The sequence below is a fragment of the Cucurbita pepo genome, chromosome 17, assembly GCF_057944985.1.
Source record: "Cucurbita pepo subsp. pepo isolate OVF chromosome 17, ASM5794498v1, whole genome shotgun sequence".
In the NCBI taxonomy this organism is placed as follows: Eukaryota; Viridiplantae; Streptophyta; class Magnoliopsida; order Cucurbitales; family Cucurbitaceae; genus Cucurbita; species Cucurbita pepo.
In genome coordinates this window covers 10,509,757-10,529,710 of record NC_141814.1, presented here as the reverse complement: position 1 = coordinate 10,529,710, position 19,954 = coordinate 10,509,757, and the positions used below count along the sequence as shown (strand labels likewise).

Genomic DNA, 19,954 nt, shown 5'->3' with positions numbered 1-19,954 from the left:
ATTCCCCGCAATCATATTAATTTCCAACCTCATGATATACAAACCTTAAGATCGTTTCGCTGAAGGTTCTGTTTGGGATCATGTCTAAAAATCAGATAATTTATTGTATGTCCCATAAAAACGGTATCAAAATTTCATAATTTTATTACCATTTTTTTTTTTCGGAAAACATTTTTTTTTTGTCACATATTCTAATGGAGATATACATTAATTTGGAGCAAGGTAGTACCTGTGGTAGTCCATTTCAATCACATCAAATTAATATTCTTGTAGCCTGCCCATGCTTTTTAACTCAAATAATGTCAAAATTATATTGTCATAACTTACATATATACATATATATATATATATATATATATATAATTTAATTTTTGACTTAGAGTTAGTGGGTATTCCAAAAAAAAAAAAAAAAAAAAAAAAAAAAAAAAAAAAAAAAAAAAATCTACGAATTTTCTTTTGAATGATCATGGTTGCTTGTGTGGAAAAATTTTAATTTTTTAATGGAGTCTAATCTTAATATATATATATATAAATAAATAAAGAGCAATGAATTACATAACCAAACATGCATGCCCTGTATATGTCAACATTTGTCCCTTTTCATTGATTGATTGAAATAACATAATGAATCAAAATATTAGAAATTTCAAAATTGGAAATTTTGAGTTGTCAATATCCAATATTACATTGCGTGTCTTGAATGGATCCACTATGAACATAGTTCATCAAGTTATATAAAAATTAATTAATTAATTTTGATTGAACTAGTAAGTGGGTCGTGATTGTATTTGTTGATAATGATATGAATAGTGGGGGATTTGTTGCCTTCCACAACAGTTATTTCAAATCTATAAAGGGTTTGAAACAATGGATATAAGATAGTATAGGATGTGATTTATATGCATGAATGGTTTGATTAAAGATGTAAGTTTTGGATGATTATGATCATATATTATATGCTTCATGTGTGCATGTAACAAATATGGATTCATTTGGAAGTTAATATTTCTTTCAAAGTGGGAGACAAGTGAGAAAGAGAGAATAATATTCTCATAATTTCCCTAGATTTTTCATTCTATAAGTGCTAAAAATATATTTTCCAACTAATTATGTTTCAACTATTTTAGAATTTTTTTTCTTTATTATATATATATGACGGGACGTTTCACTGACACAGTTAGAATTAGACTTGTGGGTGTCTCGTGAAAAAAGAATTTTTGAAATTCTTTGTAACAGTCGAGTCTCGACGAGGTATTAAATACCTGATTTTTCTTTTTGAGTCCAAACTTTTTGAATTTTATTGAGTCTTGAGGATTGAATGAAAAATATTAGAAAATGTCTCATAAACTCAACAAAAATACAAAAGAAAAAGGTTGGGATGGCCGAGTTGGTCTAAGGCCTTAGATTAAGGTTTTGGTCCGAAAGGGCTTGGGCTCAAATCCCACTCTCAACACCATATTATTGTACCCTTTGAAAGGGCGCAAACTCATTTTAGAGACCGGGACCCACTCACACACGTGTCTATACAATGATCGCTGACCATCTCTCGACTTTTTGATTGCATCTATCGGATAAAACTTTAACTATTCAGAGACTAGACTTGCAATTTACATTATACAAAATTAACTTAACAAATATAAATATTAAGAGTCCCCAAGAACATTGGCATGATAAGGCTTGTAATATAACATTATCCAGTTCGACCATAAGCTTAACAAAGATAAATATACAAAATTAAGAGTCCGAAGAAATAGATATCAATTATCGTCGGCTAGATACCCAGGCAAAAGAGGAAATGGGTACTATCTCTTTTGAAAATTGAAGAACTTAATACAAATGGCAAATGAAAAAGCAAAGAAAACTCCAAACCCAATAATAACAGCAGCAACAACTCCAAGAAAATCATGCCTAAACCCAAAGAATTCTCTTATAAACTCCTCAACTGTCTCCCCTGTATCCATCTTCTCCTCCACATCTCCAAACTGTGAAGCAATTAACCCATACAACGTCCATGACAAAGGACAAGTCCAATAAAACCATCTCCACCACACCGGAATCCTCTGCGATACACAATTTATAGACGTCATTTCGACCATAACTCGATAACGATTCCTTTATCAACTCTTCTTCGAAGAAAATACTTACAGTTCTAGGAATGATAAAGCCACAAAAGAGGTTCCACATCCCGTAAAATGCAGTCGAAATAATCATACCGATGTGGTAACTCGGCGTTGCAGCGATCGTCATCATGCCATAGTAGGTGAAGTAGAGGAAAGTGAAGAACATGAAGAAGAAAAACCAAAGAACTTTGGTAAAACACCATTCATATCCCATCATTGCATATACTATGATGCAATACATCAAAGATTGTGAGAAAATGTATGGCAGCTCAATTGTAACCTGAGCTAAAGCATATGGCAAGGCTGAATAGATTCCTGCCGCTCGTTCTCTATAGTATACTGTTCGCTCGATTGAAACGACGGGCTGTATGCCTCCAGCGTTTTGTATACCGAGGAAGAGCGATGCCGTATACATAGCACCGATCGAGTTAAACATATCAATGTATGTCGTTCTAGGATTGATCTCGAGTTAGTTCTTTATAATGATGGTAGGAAAAATGAAGCAAATTTTGAACATGTTGTAAGTTACCTCTTGGAGCCAAGGTTCCAAAACATTGTCCCGAGTATCAACGATGCGCCGAGCGTGAACAGAAATTTGGTTGCAATGTACGACGGATTACGCCAATACGACAAATGTTGTTTCCATAAGCAAGCTAAGTATTGTTTGGAAAAAGGCTGAGAGTATTTGGTTTGGAAATGGATATCATTAGAAGCAGGGGGAGGCTCACTCAGTTCTTTGATTATTTCTTTGTTTCTCCTAAAAACATGAAAACATGAGATGATCCAAGTGTTTTTTTGACAAGAACTATGTTTATAATATTGTTACCAACCTATAAAGCTCAGATTTTTTGAATAGATCTGCAAAATCGACCCCCGAAACCGTTTCTTGTGTCAAGGAGGTTACTTCTAACATCCACGTTGCTGGATTTTGACCCTCGTTTATCTTACTCGTTCCCTCGATCCCCTAAACCGACACGAAAACTTTATACATATCGTAACTGATATATACCAATGGATTGTTTTGTAGGAACGTCTTTTTACCTCGAAATACTTGATCAAATGGAAAGAACGTTGTCCAAGAGGTCCAACATATATCGTCTCTCCTCGCTTCAACAGCAATAGCTGCAGCCTCATATAAATTGGTCAGCTCAAATCAGATAAGGTTTTAGCAAAGTTTAAGGTTTTACCTCATCAAAAGCTTCAAATATATCGATGCTCGGTTGATGGATTGTACACACAACTGTTCGTCCTGTATCGACCGTGTTTCTTACTGCCCGCATTACGATTGCAGCAGCTCTTGCATCTAGTCCTGAAGTTGGCTCATCAAGAAAAATTATGGATGGGTTCGCCACCAGCTCCACGGCTATTGTCAACCGTTTGCGCTGCTCGGTCGAGAGACCGTTTACACCAGGCAACCCAACTATTGCTTGCCTTAATGTGTCAAGTTCAACCAGCTCCAAGATTTCTTCCACAAACATCTACAATAGATTAGAACAACTAAGCATACTCATTTGTACAATGATGTCTGTAAAAAGCTTAAAATCCTAGAGGAATTCAGTTAATATAGCAACCTTTCTTGCTTCTTTACTGATATCAGAGCCGAGACGTAGCCATGCCGAGTAGAGTAGAGACTCGAAAACAGTAACATGAGGAGAATGGATATCATTTTGTTCACAATAACCCGAAATTCGAGTAAACGTTTCTTGCTTTTTCGTGTAGCCAGAAACTTTGATGCTTCCCTCAATATATCCACCGGTTTTCCTCCCGGATAGCACGTCCAACAGAGTCGTTTTCCCCGCTCCGCTCACGCCCATCAAAGCAGTTAGTACACCAGGCTTAAAAGCACCACTCACACCTTTCAAAAGCACTAGTTTATCCTCCATGACACCCTGACTCTTCATTTCCTGCATGTTCATCTTCACAATTAGCTCTGAAGTAATCATAACTCGAAGCCTTAACGAGTAGTTTTACGATTAATCACCTCCGGCATATCAACCGAGTATACGATTTCATCGAAAGTGAGCACATACTGATTAAATGGAACAACTTTTTTCCTCTTATTACAAGTGGCCTTGTCAGTTGCTTCATTCCATGCTTGGGAGGCAACTCTCATGCTTTCACTTCCATTAGCTGTTTGTAAAAAACAATTGAGTGAGTGCCTTTTATGAAGAGAAGATCACATTAAAGGAAAGGAACGGTGTAATGGCACAAGCCTACCGCTAGTAGATATTGTCCTCCTTGGGCTTTCCCTTTCGGGCTTTCCTTCAAGGTTTTTAAAAAGCGTCTGCTAGGGAGAGGTTTCTACACCCTTATAAAGGGTGTTTCGTTCTCCTCCCCAACCGATGTGGGATCTCACAATCCACCCCCCCCCCCCCCCTTCAGGGCCCAACGTCCTCACTGGCAGTTGTTCCCCCCCCCCCCCCCCCTTCAGGGCCCAACGTCCTCACTGGCAGTTGTTCCTTTCTCCAATCATTGTAGGACCCCCATCAAATCCACCTCCTTCGGGCTCAACCTCCTCGCTGGCATATTGTCCTCTTTGGGCTTTCCCTTTCGGGTTTTCCCTCAAGGTTTTTAAAATGCGTCGCTAGGGAGAGGTTTCCAAACCCTTATAAAGGGTGTTTCGTTCTCCTACCCAACTGATGTGGGATCTCACAAACTAAAATCATGTTTTCGAGCCATATAACCTGCAAGATTTTCACAAGTTGGGGTGTTTCTGATCTCGAACTCCTCCTCATTGCTCTCTGCGACTTGCGGTTTTGCAGCCCGAGGCATGATCAATGCTGCATAAGATATGCAAAGCATAAACAATTTGTTCTTTTAAGTTCTAACTTGGAGCAAAAAATGAAAAATGACTCACGGTTCAGATAAGTGAGGGCTAAGACATATAAAAAGTTGAATACAAGAATGAATCCAATCAATGCAGCCACTCCAATCCAATACCAATCAGCAGATGGGAAGAAGCCATGAAGCTTCAAGATCAAAACCCCTAGAGTTTCCCCACTAAAAGGGACAACCTTGGCAAGAAAGTAAAGATTCTGACATAAACATTTGTAGATTCAGACAAAATGCAAACATTTTTAAGGTTGCTGAGTTTCTAGAAAGTACTTGATCCCAATTTTTCCCACGGAATTCGTTCACTGCCAATGCGTTCTGCCCGTACATCATCGGTGATATCCAGTAAGCCCATTTCCACCACTTTTTCATTGCATCTGTGGATATCAAAAGGAATTGTTACATATGTTTTTACTGAAGAATGTCAAGCAAACGTTAATACATGGCTATCGGTTATCACATACGTCTCGAGAGAATAAAACCATCGTTTCCATAGAGTATCAATAGAACAAATGAACCAAACGTGTTTGAAACTACCAAGCTTCGAGTAACGGCCGCAATCAATCGAAACAATGCAGAAGCCACTTGGTTAGCAAGAACAAGAGCAAGGTACTGTTTAAAAAACCTGCAAACAGTTATAATGGCATCAAACATGATCTGTGATGGAACATAGTACAGCAAGGAGATGTTAAGAACTAATATCAACCTTTTAACACTTGGATCATAGCCAGTAACATAATAAGAGGTAAAAACCCAAAGTGCAACCTCTACGAAAGAGACAGCGATTTTAAGGATGGTAGCTGGAAGAGCATATGCCCATGCTGGGAAGAAAAGGAGGTCCCTTTGCTTGTAAAAAACAGGAAGCTTAGCAATTGTTAATGGAAGCTCGGACATCCCATTGAACATACAAACAACGAGTGCGTTAAACAAAGCGCCCATGTAAATTTGTCCGTCGTTTATCGAGTTATGGGGCATCTCAGTTCGAAAGAAAAGCGACATCGAAATGACTGAGATTAGAAAAATCTAGTAGAGGAAAGATGAGGAGAAGTCAGATATCAGATAGATTTTGATAGGCCAAATAAAGACAGCTTCGTTTACCGACTTGCGTGAGTTTGAAGATGTGCACGAACACGTTACGCTTCATCAGCAAGACTTCTCTATCGAAACAGGCCTTCCAAATTTGCTTATATCCAATGCCATACTTTTTTGTTACCAAAACAGCAGGGTGGCACTTGCTCTTTTCAAAGGGGACTGATAATTCCTCTGCTAGTTTCCTTCCCACATTAAAGGATTTGAATGCTTCTGCAAACTGTGTCACTGTGACATATGTGTAAGGCTTGTCCTTCTCTGCCCAATATTGCTGCTGATCTTTCCTTGAAGTCACCTGCACCAAATTCACTCACTCTTGAGCCATCTTTCCCATTTACAATGTAATAAAAGAAGAACTCTACACTTTATAGGTACATACTTCTTGCAAATAGTCTGCCACTCCTTTCCTTTCAGGACATTTGAAGCCCATGAACTCAAAGAACTCAAGGAGTTGCTGGCAGGGACCTTGGTACACTATTTGGCCTTCAGACAGGAGAATGATATCATCAAACAGTTCAAAAGTTTCTGGTGCGGGCTGGAGAAGGGAAATGATAGCAGTTCCATTGAGAATATGAACGTATTGCTTGATTGAGTTCACAACTTGAAAGGTTGTTGAACTGTCTAGGCCTGTAGATATGTCGTCCATGAACAGTACCTTCGTAGACCCACAAAGTATCTCACCTGAAAACACGTAGGGAACTGAATCATTTCAAGCTCCTTGGTTAACTTTCTAGTTTCTTGTTTAATGATTTTGATGGGTAACCTGTGGTGAGACGCTTCTTCTGTCCTCCTGAAATGCCTTTGATCATTTCATCTCCAACTCTGGTGTCTGCACAGAAGTCTAATCCTAGCACCTGTGTTGTTGGAGGAAGAAAGAAATTTGATTAAAGAGAGTCTATGTGAGATCTCACATCGGTCGAGGAGAATGAAGAATTCTTTATAAGGGTGTGGAAATCTCTCCCTAGTAGACGCGTTTTAAAAAACTTGAAAGGAAGCTCGAAAGGAAAAGCCCAAAGAGGACAATATCTGCTAGCAGTGGGCTTGGGCCGTCAAATGGTATCAAAGTCAGACACAAGGTGATGTGCTAGCGAAGAGGCTGAACCCCAAAGGGGGGTGGACATGAGGCGGTGTGCCAGCAAAAGAACGTTGGGCCCCGAAGGGGGTGGATTGGGGGGTCTCACATTGATTGGAGAAGGGAACAAGTGCCAGTGAGGATGCTGGGCCCCGAAGGGGGTGGATGGTGAGATCCCACGTCAATCGGGGAGGAGAATGAAGTATTCTTAAAGGGTGTGGAAACCTCTCCCTAGTAGACGCGTTTTAAAAACCTTGAGGGGGAAGCCCGAAAGGGAAAGCCCAAAGACGACAATATCTGCTAGCTGTAGGCTTGAGCCGTTACAAATGGTATCAGAGCCAGACACCAGGCGATGTGCCTGCAAGGAGGCTAGGGGTGGACACGAGGCGGTGTGCCAGCAAGGGTGCTGGGCCCCAAAGGGGGGTGGATTGGGAGGTCCCACATCCATTGGATTAGGGAACAAGTGCCAGTGAGGATGTTGGGCCCCGAAGGGAGGTGGATTATGAGATCCCACATCAATTGGGGAGGAGAACGAAACATTCTTTAAAAGGGTGTGGAAACCTCTCCCTAGTAGATGCGTTTAAAAAACCTTGAGGGGAAACCCGAAAGAGAGAGCCCAAAGAGGACAATATTTGTTAGCGGTTAAAGAATATATTTTTTACTTTCAGTAAGATTTATGCAATAAATACCTTCAGAACATAATCTGTGATCAGGCTTCTCTTTTGGCCTTCTAGTGATGCTGCCTGCAACATTTACAAAAGAATTGTATGAAAAAAATTGTGCTTTTTCCTCTCTTTGTGTGGCTAAGAAAGTTATTTAGAGGCCTCTAAGTCACACCTTCATGAACACATCAATATCTGGGTCAGGCAAAATGTTTGCTTCTTTCTCTCTTCTTGTCAACTCTGCCATTAACTCTGCAAAAACCTACACTTATTGGTCATATCTTTCGTTATTGTTAGTTGTCATAACTACAACACTTTTCTACAAAGCTTCTAAGGAATAAAATGGCAATTTCTCAGAGAAATCTTGCAGGCAGAGAGGGAGAGAGAGACCGTGACGAAACCCGACCCCTTGATATCTTGCAGAAAAGGCCAAGATTTCTCTTACAGTCATTTCGGGAATATGGACATCATTTTGGCTCACATAGGCAGAAGTTCTCTGCGGAACAAACTCATTAAAGCTGTAGCCATTATAAGTCACCTTCCCAGAGACCTATTAGAAGCAAAACTCAGTGGGGTTTCCCATATGAATTTAAGTCTAAGAATCTGATTTTTAAAACTTGAACTCAAACCTACCTTCAAATCAGAAGCAAGCCTCCCTGCTAGAGCCATCAAAAGCGTCGTTTTTCCCGAACCTGGAAGGCCTAAAAGCAGTGTCATCCTGCAAAATTTTACCCCCAAAAGGCTTTTAAGTTCATAGCAAATAACAATCTGGAGAGCAGCCATTATTAGAAAGTCATCTCTTCTTACTTGCTTGGCTTAATGATTCCACTAACATCATGAAGAATTGTCAGCTGTTTCTTTTTACTTGACACTATGTGAAGATTTGCCAAAAAACCCTTCAAAGAAAAAGTTGCAGGTAATGTTTAGAAAAGATTTTGTTGTGGATGTTCTATACATATGATAAATTTGTTGTTCTTACCTCCACTAAGTTGACAAAAAAGTTGAGGAGAGTAGGCAAAGCTCTGTCTCCAATATAGGCTTCAGCTTCAACTCTAAGATGCTCAAATCTTACTTCAATGGTGGGAATATCAATTCCAACTCTAAGTTTTAGCCACCATAACAACCAATGATATCAGTTTTAGTTGAACAATAGCGGAAAATGCAACAAATGATATCAGTAGGAACTTTTCATTCATATTCATACCGATCAAGGCGTTTCTTCAGCTTTAATAAGAGTTTTTCATTGTCTAATTCAGTATCACTCATCAGGTTCTTCATCAATCTCTTCCTTTCTTGAAGACCAAGTTTTTCAACTTCAACTTCATTGGCCTCACCACGAGATGATGTCAATAAACCTTTTCTTAAGCGTTTGTAAGTGGGAAGTCTCTCCAGTGCTGCCCATTTCAGTGCTTTTTCATCATCTTCCCCATGTGTTGATCTTGAGAACGCCTCCATGACTCTCCTTCCACTATTTCATTGATGGATTAAAGCTGAAGATAACTCAAAAACTATAAAACGGGCAAAAAGAAACAGGAATAGGTGTAGCAGATTCAATACAGGCTATTCATTTTCCTTGAGCACTTTTTTACTATATCATAAATTTTCACCATTGGAATTAATGTTCTTTAACAAACTAAAAAGGGAAACCTAAATATGTAGCTTCCTTATATGTATATGTATATGTCCTTACTTGGACTTTTCTATTGTTGCATCAAACTGCAATAAATTATTTAGTTTGGCTACCACATTTTGACTAACCTTTTCCCAATTGTTGGATGCTTGTTATTTTTACATATTTCTATTACCATACATGTAAGATTCCACGTCGGTTTGGGAGAAGAAAAAGCATCCTTTATATGGGTGTGGAAACCTCTCCTTAGCAAACGCGTTTTAAAAACCTTGAGGTCAGAGCCAAACATCGGGCGATGTGCCATTGAGGAGATTGAGCCCTCGAAGGGAGGTGGACACGAGGCGGTGTGCCAACAAGGACGCTGAGCCTCGAAGGGGTGGATTGGGGGGTCCCACATCGATTGGAGAAGGGAACGAGTGCCAACGAGGACGTTGGGCCTCAAAGGGGGGTGGATTGTGAGATCTCACATCGGTTGGGGAGGAGAACGAAACATTCTTTATAAGGGTGTGGAAACCTCTCCCTAGCAAGATGCATTTTAAAAACTTTGAGGGGAAGCCTGAAACGGAAAGCCCAAAGAGGGCAATATCTGCTAGGGGTGGGCTTGGGCCGTTATAATACAACTATCGGCTCTACAACACAGTTATAATGTAAAGAACACCATGAATAATTTAACAGCAGAACCTGCTAAAAAAAACGGGTCTCTCCATAATTTTTAAACGGCACAATAGGTATACATTTTGTTTCATCTAAAAGGTCTCATAACAATGAAGATATTCCGTTCTTCATAAAGACATAAACATAGTATCTACTTGACATTAATTTACATAGCCACATAGATGCACTTAATCTTTGCCTAACAGAATGGTAATTATGGTGGAGATTAAAGAAGTGTCTGAGTTGTCTGCTCTTTACACCATTTCATAATTTGATATTGTGGAAGTTGAAGGGGTGTTTGAGCAAGTGTCAGAAGCCATGCTGTAACAGCTCAAGCCCACCGTTAGTAGACATTATCCGCTTTGGTCCGTTACATATTGTCGTCAGCCTCACGGTTTTAAACCGCGTCTGTTAGGTAGAGGTTTCCTTACCCTTATAAGAAGTGTTTTGTTCTCCTCTCCAATCGACGTGGGATCTCACAATCCACCCCTCGTAGGGGCCCAATGTCCTCACTGGCACACCGCTCTATGTCTAGCTCTGATAACATTTGTAACAGTTCAAGTCCACCGTTAGCAGATATTGTCCGCTTTGGCCTGTTACGTATCGCCATCAGTCTCACGGTTTTAAAACGCGTCTATTAGGGAGAGGTTTCCACACCCTTATAAGGAATGTTTCATTCTCCTCTCCAACCGATGTTGGGAAAGAAGAGGTGGATGCCAAGCCAATGGGCTGACTACAACTAATGATATGGCAAACAGATAGATATCTAACATTCAGAAAACTTAATTTGATGAGATTATTGCTTAGAAAGTTAATATCTTAATGGGTTTTGATAGATCTACATTAAGCCCTTCTATGAGTAAGAGTAGGAAAGAGAGGTCCAGTAGAGTTTTATGGGCATTTAAGGGTGTTGAACTTTTATGGACATTAATATTCACTATTCATAGATCAACTAGCCAATATCCAAATAAATGAACACCAAACAAAGCCAGTTGAAGGTCTAATGGTCTTTTATTATTCTGTTTGGTTCGTTTTAATTTGATACCAACCAAGTTAAATGCACATTAAAATAAGGGCCATCCTTAGCCCATACCATAAAGAATCATACTGGCTCAAGGTTCATGACCCAAATGCCTTTAATTCAAGCCTTTCAAAATATAAAGCTAGAAACTATGTATCTAAGTGTCCTCGTCCACCTAACTATAGACTCAACAGGGTATGGTCTTATATCCTCGAATAAAAGGACTAATATTCGAATTCCGTAACAGCCTAAGTCCACTACAAGTAGATATTGTCCGCTTTGACCAGTTACAAACCATCGTTAGCCTCACAATTTTAAAACACGTCTACTAGGGAGAGGTTTCCACACCCTTGTAAGGAATGTGATCTCAAAAATTCACATCCCAACGTCTTATGTTTTAAAGATATTGGGGCGTGATAGGAACAACGAACCTCCACAATAGTATGATATTGTCCACTTTGAGTATTAGTTCTCATGACTTTGCTTTTGATTTGTCCAAAAGGTCTCGTACCAATGGAGATAGTGTCCCTTACTTATATTAGCCAACGTGGGACTCCAACAAAATAATATAACATTCTTGTAAGCCAAAAACAGTAAAAATGAGAATTTGATAGCTACAAGCCAATGTTGGTTTTTACCCTCGACCGAAGCACACTGAAATAAATAACCAAAACAGAATTAAACACTCGCAAAACACACTTGAAAATACTTTAATCACAATACTTTTCAACTTCCTAAATAAAATGTACATTTGATGGTTATTTAAAGAAACAAAAGCACAAACAATTCGTTTCTAAGAAATACTCCACGATTAATAACTTCTCAATGCATGACTGTCACATCCCATGATTTCAACATGATGCTTAATGTTTGACTTTGAACAAGTCGAGCTTATTGACTCATACCCAAAGCATAAGCCATTACTTCATTGCTTTGATTAAAAACATTTATAACTTTTGATGCATCAAAACAACTTTGATGTCGACATGCTTAGTAAATTATTAGGTGTCGTTCTACGTATTACCTTTTTCAGCAGAAGCAAGCTCACCTTCATAATGACTTGGAAGGCGACCTTTGATACATTTTGGAAGCTCTTGGAAGAAGCCTAACCCGCCCGACGATGAGAGCCCGACTGAGTTTCTCGTAGTTCAATTGCTGCTGAACGTAGACGATGACAGCAAGGATGAACGCAATCAAAGGAATGGCAACATCCCCAAATGTAGAGTAGAAATCCATGCTTGGATTCACAAAGTCATAGATGTGTGGGAGAAGTCTGGCCAATGTGATTCCAATGAAATAGAACTTCCTAAGAGGTTTGCAATCAATTTGCCATAACAAGTTGCCAATGACTTGAGGAAGTAAGAACAAATCTTGAACCAGACCTACATATTCGTGTAGGTCTTTTTCCCATCCCTGCAGGACGTCCGAACCTGAAGTTCTGCTAGGAATCATGGAACTCTTTAATCGGATTTCAGCTGTCCTTGAAGTATGAACAATGGGAACAGCAACGTACCCGACGAGATGTATCAAGAAGGTTGCAATAAGCACCGACTTATCACTCGGGACACGATGCGGTTCAAGAGGAGCTTGTCGTAGTAACTTGATCCTAGATTTCCAAACCTTCTGGCAAAGCCTCAAAGTCAATAGAAGTGAGATCATAACTTGAAGCTTTATTGTGTAATCAATCACAATGAACCAGAGGTTATTTCCGAGATCATACGACTCGTTGTAAGATATGGAACCTCGTTGAATGAAGTGAGCTTCAGCACGAGTGACCAGTGGAAGAGTATAACCAAGGGACTGAACTCCCAAAGTAACAAGAGATATGTATGGAACAGACTCCCTCTTATCATTCATATAAAATATTTGGCTCAAGATGCAAGCATTAGCCAAGGAAAGTGTCAATATCTGGAGTATAACCTCGACGATCTTACGAGAAAGAATATATTGTTGCTGCCTCCTATACATGATCGGCATCGTTTCGAGTTTTATTGGGCTGAAGTAGAAAGGGTCATCTTCTGTCCGTTGGCTAGAAATGGAAATCACTGCAGATGGATTGATAAACCATGGAGCTGAAGGAGGATAAGACACAATCACTTCAATGAGACAATCCAAGCCATCTTCAAGATCCATGGTCTCGTGTAAAATTCTCCAGGATGGGGACGAACGAATGTCTCTGCAGCCAATTAGATACATTTTTCTAACGAGCGGATCGAAAATGCCCTCCATGGAAAGTGCAGAAAAGTTGCTACTTGTCTGTTCAGAGAGTGCCAGTAGTGCAGACACATTAACAAGCAGCTTCTTTTCAGTGTCTTCAGGCTTAACATGATATGAAGCTTCCCTGTCCGAGTTTGCTCTGTCTAACCTTGACGAGTCCCATACGAAAAACGAACCAACAGAGATAATTTCCATTTGAACATGAAATCTGGAAGCTTGAGGACCAAGTGCAGGTACATTAAGGGTGAGATCTTCTAAGAGAAGAGACTCACTGAGCTCATATGTTTCTGTGTCTTCCCATTTGAGATAATGCAGCAATGACTTCTTTACGACGGTTCGAAAGCCGAAAGGCTCATATTTCTCAAGCACAGCACGAGCTGAAGCAATTTTTGTATAGCTATAAAATGGTTGGGAGTTCCTAAACTGACTCCACAGCTCTGTAGGTCTTAATAACTTTTCAAATGACAAAGGGGAGTATAATGGCTTATCATCGACGCTTGAAATCGAACCGACAAGAATCCTTCGTTGTTCGAGTGTAAACAAGATAGGTATATACAGGCAGATCCTCGAGTCACACGAAATCTTCTCAGCATCAACAAGTCCAACACAACCAACCATACAAAGCTGCCCACTTGAAGAGTTCCAAATTCCCTCAGAGACCATAGTCATATTATTAAGTGCAGATCTTCTCCAAGCAGCATGGCGATTCTCCGACAGCAAAACAGCCCGAAAGACAGCCGAAACACTAACAGAAAAGCCATTTTTGTTCGAACCGAGCGTCTTACACTTCACATCTTGCATATGAAGTCCCACATCGTTAAAACTTTCATCTGTACTATTGATCACTGATATAAATGGACCAAGTTTCGTACAAAACTCATCTGTAGAGTTGCATCTCCAATTTGGGAGGATTGTGAAAGCTTGATCCCTCGTTATTTCTTGTAAAACCTCACAAAAATAAGAACCTCTATACATACTAATGTTTTTCTTCATTAACTTATCATTGTAAGAGTATGAACCACATGCTTTGTCCACAACTTTCTCAGATGCAAAATCATAGTTCATATCTCCAAGTTGAGACAAAATGTGAATGTCGTCGAAGTACTTATCGTTCGACTTCGTGTTTAAACTTCTCATTTCCCCTCGGATTACCCGACTTGTCAGCGAATTCTTCATCGGATAGTGCAAAAGAAGTAGAATTTTATCATCTTGGAGAAGTGGCAGCTGGTGATGATTCACATTCAAATCTTTCACCCAACGCCACGGATCACCCGATTCCTGATCACGGGCAGGTAACGTCCCACGACCCAACAAACACAGCACTCTTTCCCCACCATTCTTCTTGGATTCAGTATAGATTCCTTGAAAGGAAAGGATCAGCTCAGAACGGCCAGGCCAAAACTGAAAATTAGGATGTTGAGAGGAACAGTATTCAAAAGAAGTATCCGTAGTTATGCCCATTGACACTAACCCACTTAAACTAACAGCCCGTTTAGTTTGATGAACAAGATCAATGTCAGTGACCCAAAACGAAATCAATTTCAAAGGGATAAAATTAGGGTTACTATAGAACCTGTTTACAGAAAACACACGACACCGATTCTTAAAAGGCAGTAAAGGATACTTTCCCTCATCTTGCCACCAATCCCCATTCACAAATTGAAGCTGTTCCTTCATTCTAGTAAACCTTAAAGTATCCGAGCTTAATTCAGCTGCAGAAGACAGAACAGATTTGCAATGTTTCTCCACCTCATCATGTCTTTCATGACTATAAGCTGGGGTCTCTTTAACCCCCAAGTCTAGCGAGAGAGCCAACCCACAAACAAAGAAAAACAGAGTGACAAGATTTTTCATGGCATTAAACGCTAGTTTTCCAGTGTTCATCAGTTATAGAAAAGAAAAGCTTGATGATTGTTTACCAGATTCTCAGCTAGAAGCTCGCAAATGTTGCACCCATCAACAAGGTTGAGCTGAAGGAACATTAACCTCAGTGTCTGTGGTGATGCCCTGTCTGTGTTCTACAAAGGAATGCTTAATGTTATGTACTGAAAAATATGAAAAATCATGGAAGAAGCAATGAATCAAGTGTGTAGGAAGAGATGGGGCTGACTAAAATTTGGATGCTGGCGTTGAAGTCTACTCCCAATTTTCTAGTCGCTCTGACTGGGGTTGTTGTTCCTAACTATTGTGCTCTCCTTACAGAACGTGCAGTGCAAGATGTTGGATGATGGAAGTCCCACATCGACTAATTTAGGGAATGATCATGGGTTTATAAGTGAGGAATACTAACTCCATTGGTATGAGGCCTTTTGGGAAGCCCAAAGCAAAGCCATGAGAGCTTATGCTCAAAGTGGACAATATCATACTATTGTGGAGAGTCGTGTTCGTCTAACATGGTATCAGAGCCAAGGTTTATTTTTTAAACTCCTCGCCATGTCTTCTTCCTCCTCTCCATCCACCATCTCCAACACCGTCTCAACTACCATGGCGACTTTTGGCCTTAAACAATATCCAATCCCTCTACACCATGTTGTCACAATTCGTCTAACCAAAAACAACTTCATCATATGGCGTGCCCAGCTCCTCCCCTACCTACGGAGTACGAAGCTTATGGGCTACCTCGATGGCACCAATGTTGCACCTGCCAAGCTGATCCCTTCCTCAACTGCTGCTGGTGCTGAGCTGGTCTCTAATCCGGCCTATAATCAGTGGTATGATCAGGATCAACAAGTCCTTAGCGGCCTTCTCTCCTCCATGTCTGAGGAGATTCTTCATGATGTGGTTGCCGCTACTACGTCCAAGGAGGCGTGGGATACCCTGCAGCGGATGTTTTCATCGTCAACTCGTGCTCGCACTACTCAGATTCGTGTTGAGCTTGCCACGTCCAAGAAACGAGATCAATCTGCTGCAAATTATTTTTGCAAGATCAAAGGGCTAGCCACCGAGCTGGCCGCCGCCGGCTCTGCCTTGCAGGATGATGATGTGATCGCGTATCTTCTCGCTGGTCTTGGCCCTGACTATGATCCCTTCGTCACCTCAATGACTACCAAGAGTGAAGCCCTCACCCTTGATGATGTGTTTGCACATCTAATGACGTATGAAGCTCGCCAACTACAACACCAGGCTGAACTTCAGTTAAATCTTGGATCTTCTGCCAATTATGCTAGTCGTGGTGGTCAGCAGAAGAATCGTGGGCGTAGGGATCGCGGTCGTGGTCGTTCTCAAGGTTATGCACCCTCTCGTCCTGCTGGTGATCGTCGTGGCCCTTCTGCTCGTCCTTCCTGCCAGATCTGCGGCAAAGTGGGGCATACTGCTATCCGCTGCTGGCATAGGATGGATGAGTCCTATCAAGATGAACCTTCTTCTGCTCCTCCTACGGCACTGGCGGCTACTTCCTCTTACAAGATTGACCCAAATTGGTACAGCGACACAGGCGCTACGGACCATATCACCAGTGACCTGGATCGTCTCGCTGTGCGTGAACGTTATCATGGAGGTGAACAAGTTCAAGTCGGCAATGGAGCAGGTTTGCGTGTTTTGCATACTGGTCATTCTCTAATTAATACTGCTACTCGTCCTCTTGCGTTGCGTAATATTTTGCATGTGCCTGAAATTTCCAAACATCTTCTTTCTGTTCATAAATTTTCTCGTGATAATGACGTATTTTTTGAATTCCATCCTTGGCATTTTTCTATAAAGGATCGACAGTCGAGGAAAAGTCTCCTAAATGGGAGGTGTGAATCTGGTCTTTATCCTATTAAGCCATCCGATGTCGATAATCTCAAGCACGCCTTGGTGAGCAGATCTACTACTCACGCCCAATGGCATGCTCGTCTTGGACATCCTTCATCTCAAGTAATAAAATCCATTTTGCGTCTAAATAATATTTCGTGTGCTAGTGAGTCATCTTTGTCAGTTTGTAATGCGTGTCAGTTAGCAAAGAGTCATCGATTACCATATACTAGTTTTTCCCATAGGTCTTCGTCACCTTTGGAACTTAATAGATCATAACTGTATATACTAAAATAGTCTAAGATTTACTAGTTTATGATTTGAAGGGTTTGTTACCAAATCTATGATTTTATGGTTTGTTACCAAATCATAGATTTGGAATGTAATCTTCATTATACGCATCTATAAATACATGAGGTCGTGACCCATATAGGTCATTGTGCCATTCAATCTAACATGGTATCAGAGCCATGCCCTAAACTTAGTCGTGCCAATAGATTGATAAATCCTCAAATCCTCAAATATCGAACAAAGAACTCCTAAAGAAAAGGAGCCAAGCCCCTCCTCGAAGGCAGTCAAAAATGACTAAGACTCCAAAGGAGTCGAGCCTCGATTAAGGGGAGGCGCACTTTGTTCGAGGGGAGGTGTTGGATGATGGAAGTCCCACATCGACTAATTTAGGGAATGATCATGGGTTTATAAGTGAGGAATACTAACTCCATTGGTATGAGGCCTTTTGGGAAGCCCAAAGCAAAGCCATGAGAGCTTATGCTCAAAGTGGACAATATCATACTATTGTGGAGAGTCGTGTTCGTCTAACACAAGAAAATACTTCAAAATTTTTAAAAATTATAAATTTATTCCTTTAATTATAACTTATAATTTTTCTAATTTTATTAGACATAAATTTAAATTAATATCCAATGGATCAATTAAAAAATCTAATAGATTGAATATTCAATTAGATTTAAAATTACATGTTAATTTTAATTTTATGTATGGTTAGCTTAGAGTTTTAGACATTTTTTTTTAAATTTATTGAATCAAATACATTTAAGAATTAAATGCATAATTTAACCTAAGTTTAGTATTCTATTTTCAAAAGTTTTATTAATACTCTTAAAACTTTTGTTTAATAAAAAAAATATTCTTACATCTGTCATAAACTTTCAAACTTTCAAAAATAACATGATTAATTTTGAAAATAATTTACAACGGTTGATAGATGGGTTTTCATCCATACATTAATGGTAATAATTTTTTTGAATTTTTTTTTTATAAAAATTAAAGAATTTTAATGCTACTATGAGTATTTTCTAAATAGCAAATATATTTTAAAATTATTTTTAAAAAGAATTGAAAAAGTATTAATGAGACTTTTTAAAATTTAACTATATATATATATATATATATATATATATTAAAGTTATTATTATTTTGGGTATATAGGGATGTATTTGGGGGATTTTTGCTATAGGGACAGTTGATCTTTTTGATCGCCGGTTGACGCGCCGTTCGACGGGTAGTTTTTTTGTTTAAATAATTTTGAATAACATGAGTTCAACCCATTTAAAATAACATTTTCAACATATACTTTTTATTTCATTTTTTTTTTTTTCTTTATCTTAAAATTAGTATACCGTCCGTTTGAAGTATGAGTGATCATCGATCCATCATAATTGATTTTGGACTCAAACGGACGTCCATCACCAAGTTGGTTTTTATTGGTTTGGTTAATTTGATTAGCTATTAGTCAAGTGAAACTAATATCATCATAGATGTAGAAGATTTGTCCATATTTTGAATATCATCTAATGATCCTAATGAAACATCATTCTAATTTTAAAAAAATAAAAAATGATTGATTTTATGAAGTTGGTTAAATATGAAGTATGTAATTTATTGGAGAGTATTGACATGAATGATTCAATGTGTTTACCTTAATAAAGTTCCATGGCAGCACCACACATAGTCATTTTAGCCATCGGAGTGAAACTGAACTCGCTTCCTCAAGTTTGGCATGGCACATAAGTCAAGTACACTTTTTGAGCAAGGAAGCGCTCATTCGCTGTTCGAACGTCGTTGCCATGGATAATAAAGATTATATAGGAATCTCCAAAGTACTCCCATCATCCTATATAGAGAAGAATATAGTATCGGACGACGCTTTTATCGTCGTTTTCAAATACACGTGTCGCTGCAAGTTCTCCAAGTTCAATGTTTCTGTGAATTTTGTAAGCATTTAGCAAGGCTCCCCATATGACTGCATCTGGCTTAATTGGGATGTCCTGTATGATATCATAAGCATTGTCCAACCGACCAGCACAGCCGAGTAGATCAACCACACAAGCATAATGCTTCAGATAAGGAGTTAGATTAAACTAGGTTTTCATTACATTGAAATACTCTAAACCTTCCATAACCATACCTGGCCTGCTGCAGGCACACAGTAGCGAAATAAAGGTAATCTATCTGGATTTAGTTTTGATTCAAGCATCTTTTCGAATAGCTCAATAGCAAGCTTGCCATGTCCCTGCTCGGCGTAACCTGTAAGGAGTATATTTCACGTCGTAACTTCATTCTTTTGAGTGTTAAATTGGTTTAGTGCAGGCACCTGCCTCCCACATCTTACATACATGTCTAGAATAGCATTAGGTAAAAAGCTTTCAAACCCGATGCCAGTACGTAAAGCACGTGCATGAATCTCTTTTCCACGCATTAGAGCTCCTATTCTAGCACATGCTGATGGGACGGTAATTAGAGTTACAAAATTTGGTTTCGTTGATTCCTTCATCTGACGGAAGAAAAACAGCGCCTCGAAACTTCTATTGTCAATCCATAGCCCAAAGATGACTCTCCACAATGGTATGATATTGTCCACTTTGAGCATAAACTCCCATGGCTTTGCTTTGGGCTTCCCCAAAA

The 19,954-nt window shown here is 39.4% G+C and overlaps 2 protein-coding genes, 1 non-coding gene and 1 pseudogene across 4 annotated transcripts; 1 reads left to right on the top strand and 3 right to left on the bottom strand.

Moving 5' to 3' along the window:
• Positions 1 to 1,744: 1,744 nt before the first annotated feature.
• On the bottom strand, positions 1,745 to 9,385 carry LOC111779374 (pleiotropic drug resistance protein 1). The gene is made up of 23 exons (XM_023659533.2): positions 8,980 to 9,385; positions 8,755 to 8,875; positions 8,583 to 8,671; positions 8,409 to 8,493; positions 8,166 to 8,325; positions 7,951 to 8,027; positions 7,803 to 7,856; positions 6,805 to 6,895; positions 6,421 to 6,722; positions 6,055 to 6,336; positions 5,659 to 5,975; positions 5,417 to 5,577; positions 5,226 to 5,329; positions 4,978 to 5,134; positions 4,805 to 4,900; positions 4,102 to 4,250; positions 3,692 to 4,024; positions 3,308 to 3,598; positions 3,162 to 3,242; positions 2,951 to 3,084; positions 2,650 to 2,877; positions 2,146 to 2,572; positions 1,745 to 2,060 (listed from the first exon to the last, which is right to left on the bottom strand). The coding sequence occupies exons 1-23, from the start codon at positions 9,228 to 9,230 to the stop codon at positions 1,803 to 1,805; spliced, it is 4,248 nt and encodes a 1,415-aa protein (XP_023515301.2). The 5' UTR covers positions 9,231 to 9,385; the 3' UTR covers positions 1,745 to 1,802.
• A 2,597-nt stretch (positions 9,386 to 11,982) lies between these two features.
• Positions 11,983 to 15,416, bottom strand: LOC111779375 (uncharacterized). Of its 2 annotated transcripts, none has more exons than XM_023659537.2 (2): positions 15,217 to 15,416; positions 11,983 to 14,698 (listed from the first exon to the last, which is right to left on the bottom strand). In XM_023659537.2, exons 1-2 carry the CDS (start codon positions 15,277 to 15,279, stop codon positions 12,131 to 12,133), a joined length of 2,631 nt encoding a protein of 876 aa, XP_023515305.2. In that variant the 5' UTR covers positions 15,280 to 15,416; the 3' UTR covers positions 11,983 to 12,130. The 2 variants fall into 2 exon arrangements, with proteins under 2 accessions (XP_023515305.2, XP_086975090.1); XM_087118964.1 differs by having other exon boundaries at positions 11,983 to 14,658; positions 15,217 to 15,414.
• An 845-nt stretch (positions 15,417 to 16,261) lies between these two features.
• On the top strand, positions 16,262 to 16,401 carry LOC147787646 (small nucleolar RNA Z247). Its single transcript, XR_015413575.1, has one exon. It is a non-coding gene; the product is annotated as a small nucleolar RNA Z247 (small nucleolar RNA).
• A 2,757-nt stretch (positions 16,402 to 19,158) lies between these two features.
• LOC147787645 (pentatricopeptide repeat-containing protein At1g15510, chloroplastic pseudogene) lies at positions 19,159 to 19,919 on the bottom strand (annotated as a pseudogene).
• Between the last annotated feature and the right edge of the window lie 35 nt (positions 19,920 to 19,954).

What these genes read in the sequence shown, in the direction of transcription:
- LOC111779374 (XM_023659533.2), bottom strand. Translation starts at nt 9,230, where the DNA reads ATGGAGGCGTTCTCAAGATCAACACATGGGGAAGATGATGAAAAAGCA. An exon ending in CTGAAGAAACGCCTTGATCG is followed by an intron (nt 8,876 to 8,979) that starts GTATGAATATGA and finishes GCTAAAACTTAG; the next exon opens with AGTTGGAATTGATATTCCCA. An exon ending in TGGCAGACTATTTGCAAGAA is followed by an intron (nt 6,337 to 6,420) that starts GTATGTACCTAT and finishes AATTTGGTGCAG; the next exon opens with GTGACTTCAAGGAAAGATCA.
- LOC111779375 (XM_023659537.2), bottom strand. Translation starts at nt 15,279, where the DNA reads ATGTTCCTTCAGCTCAACCTTGTTGATGGGTGCAACATTTGCGAGCTT. An exon ending in AGCTTCTAGCTGAGAATCTG is followed by an intron (nt 14,699 to 15,216) that starts GTAAACAATCAT and finishes CCTAATTTTCAG; the next exon opens with TTTTGGCCTGGCCGTTCTGA.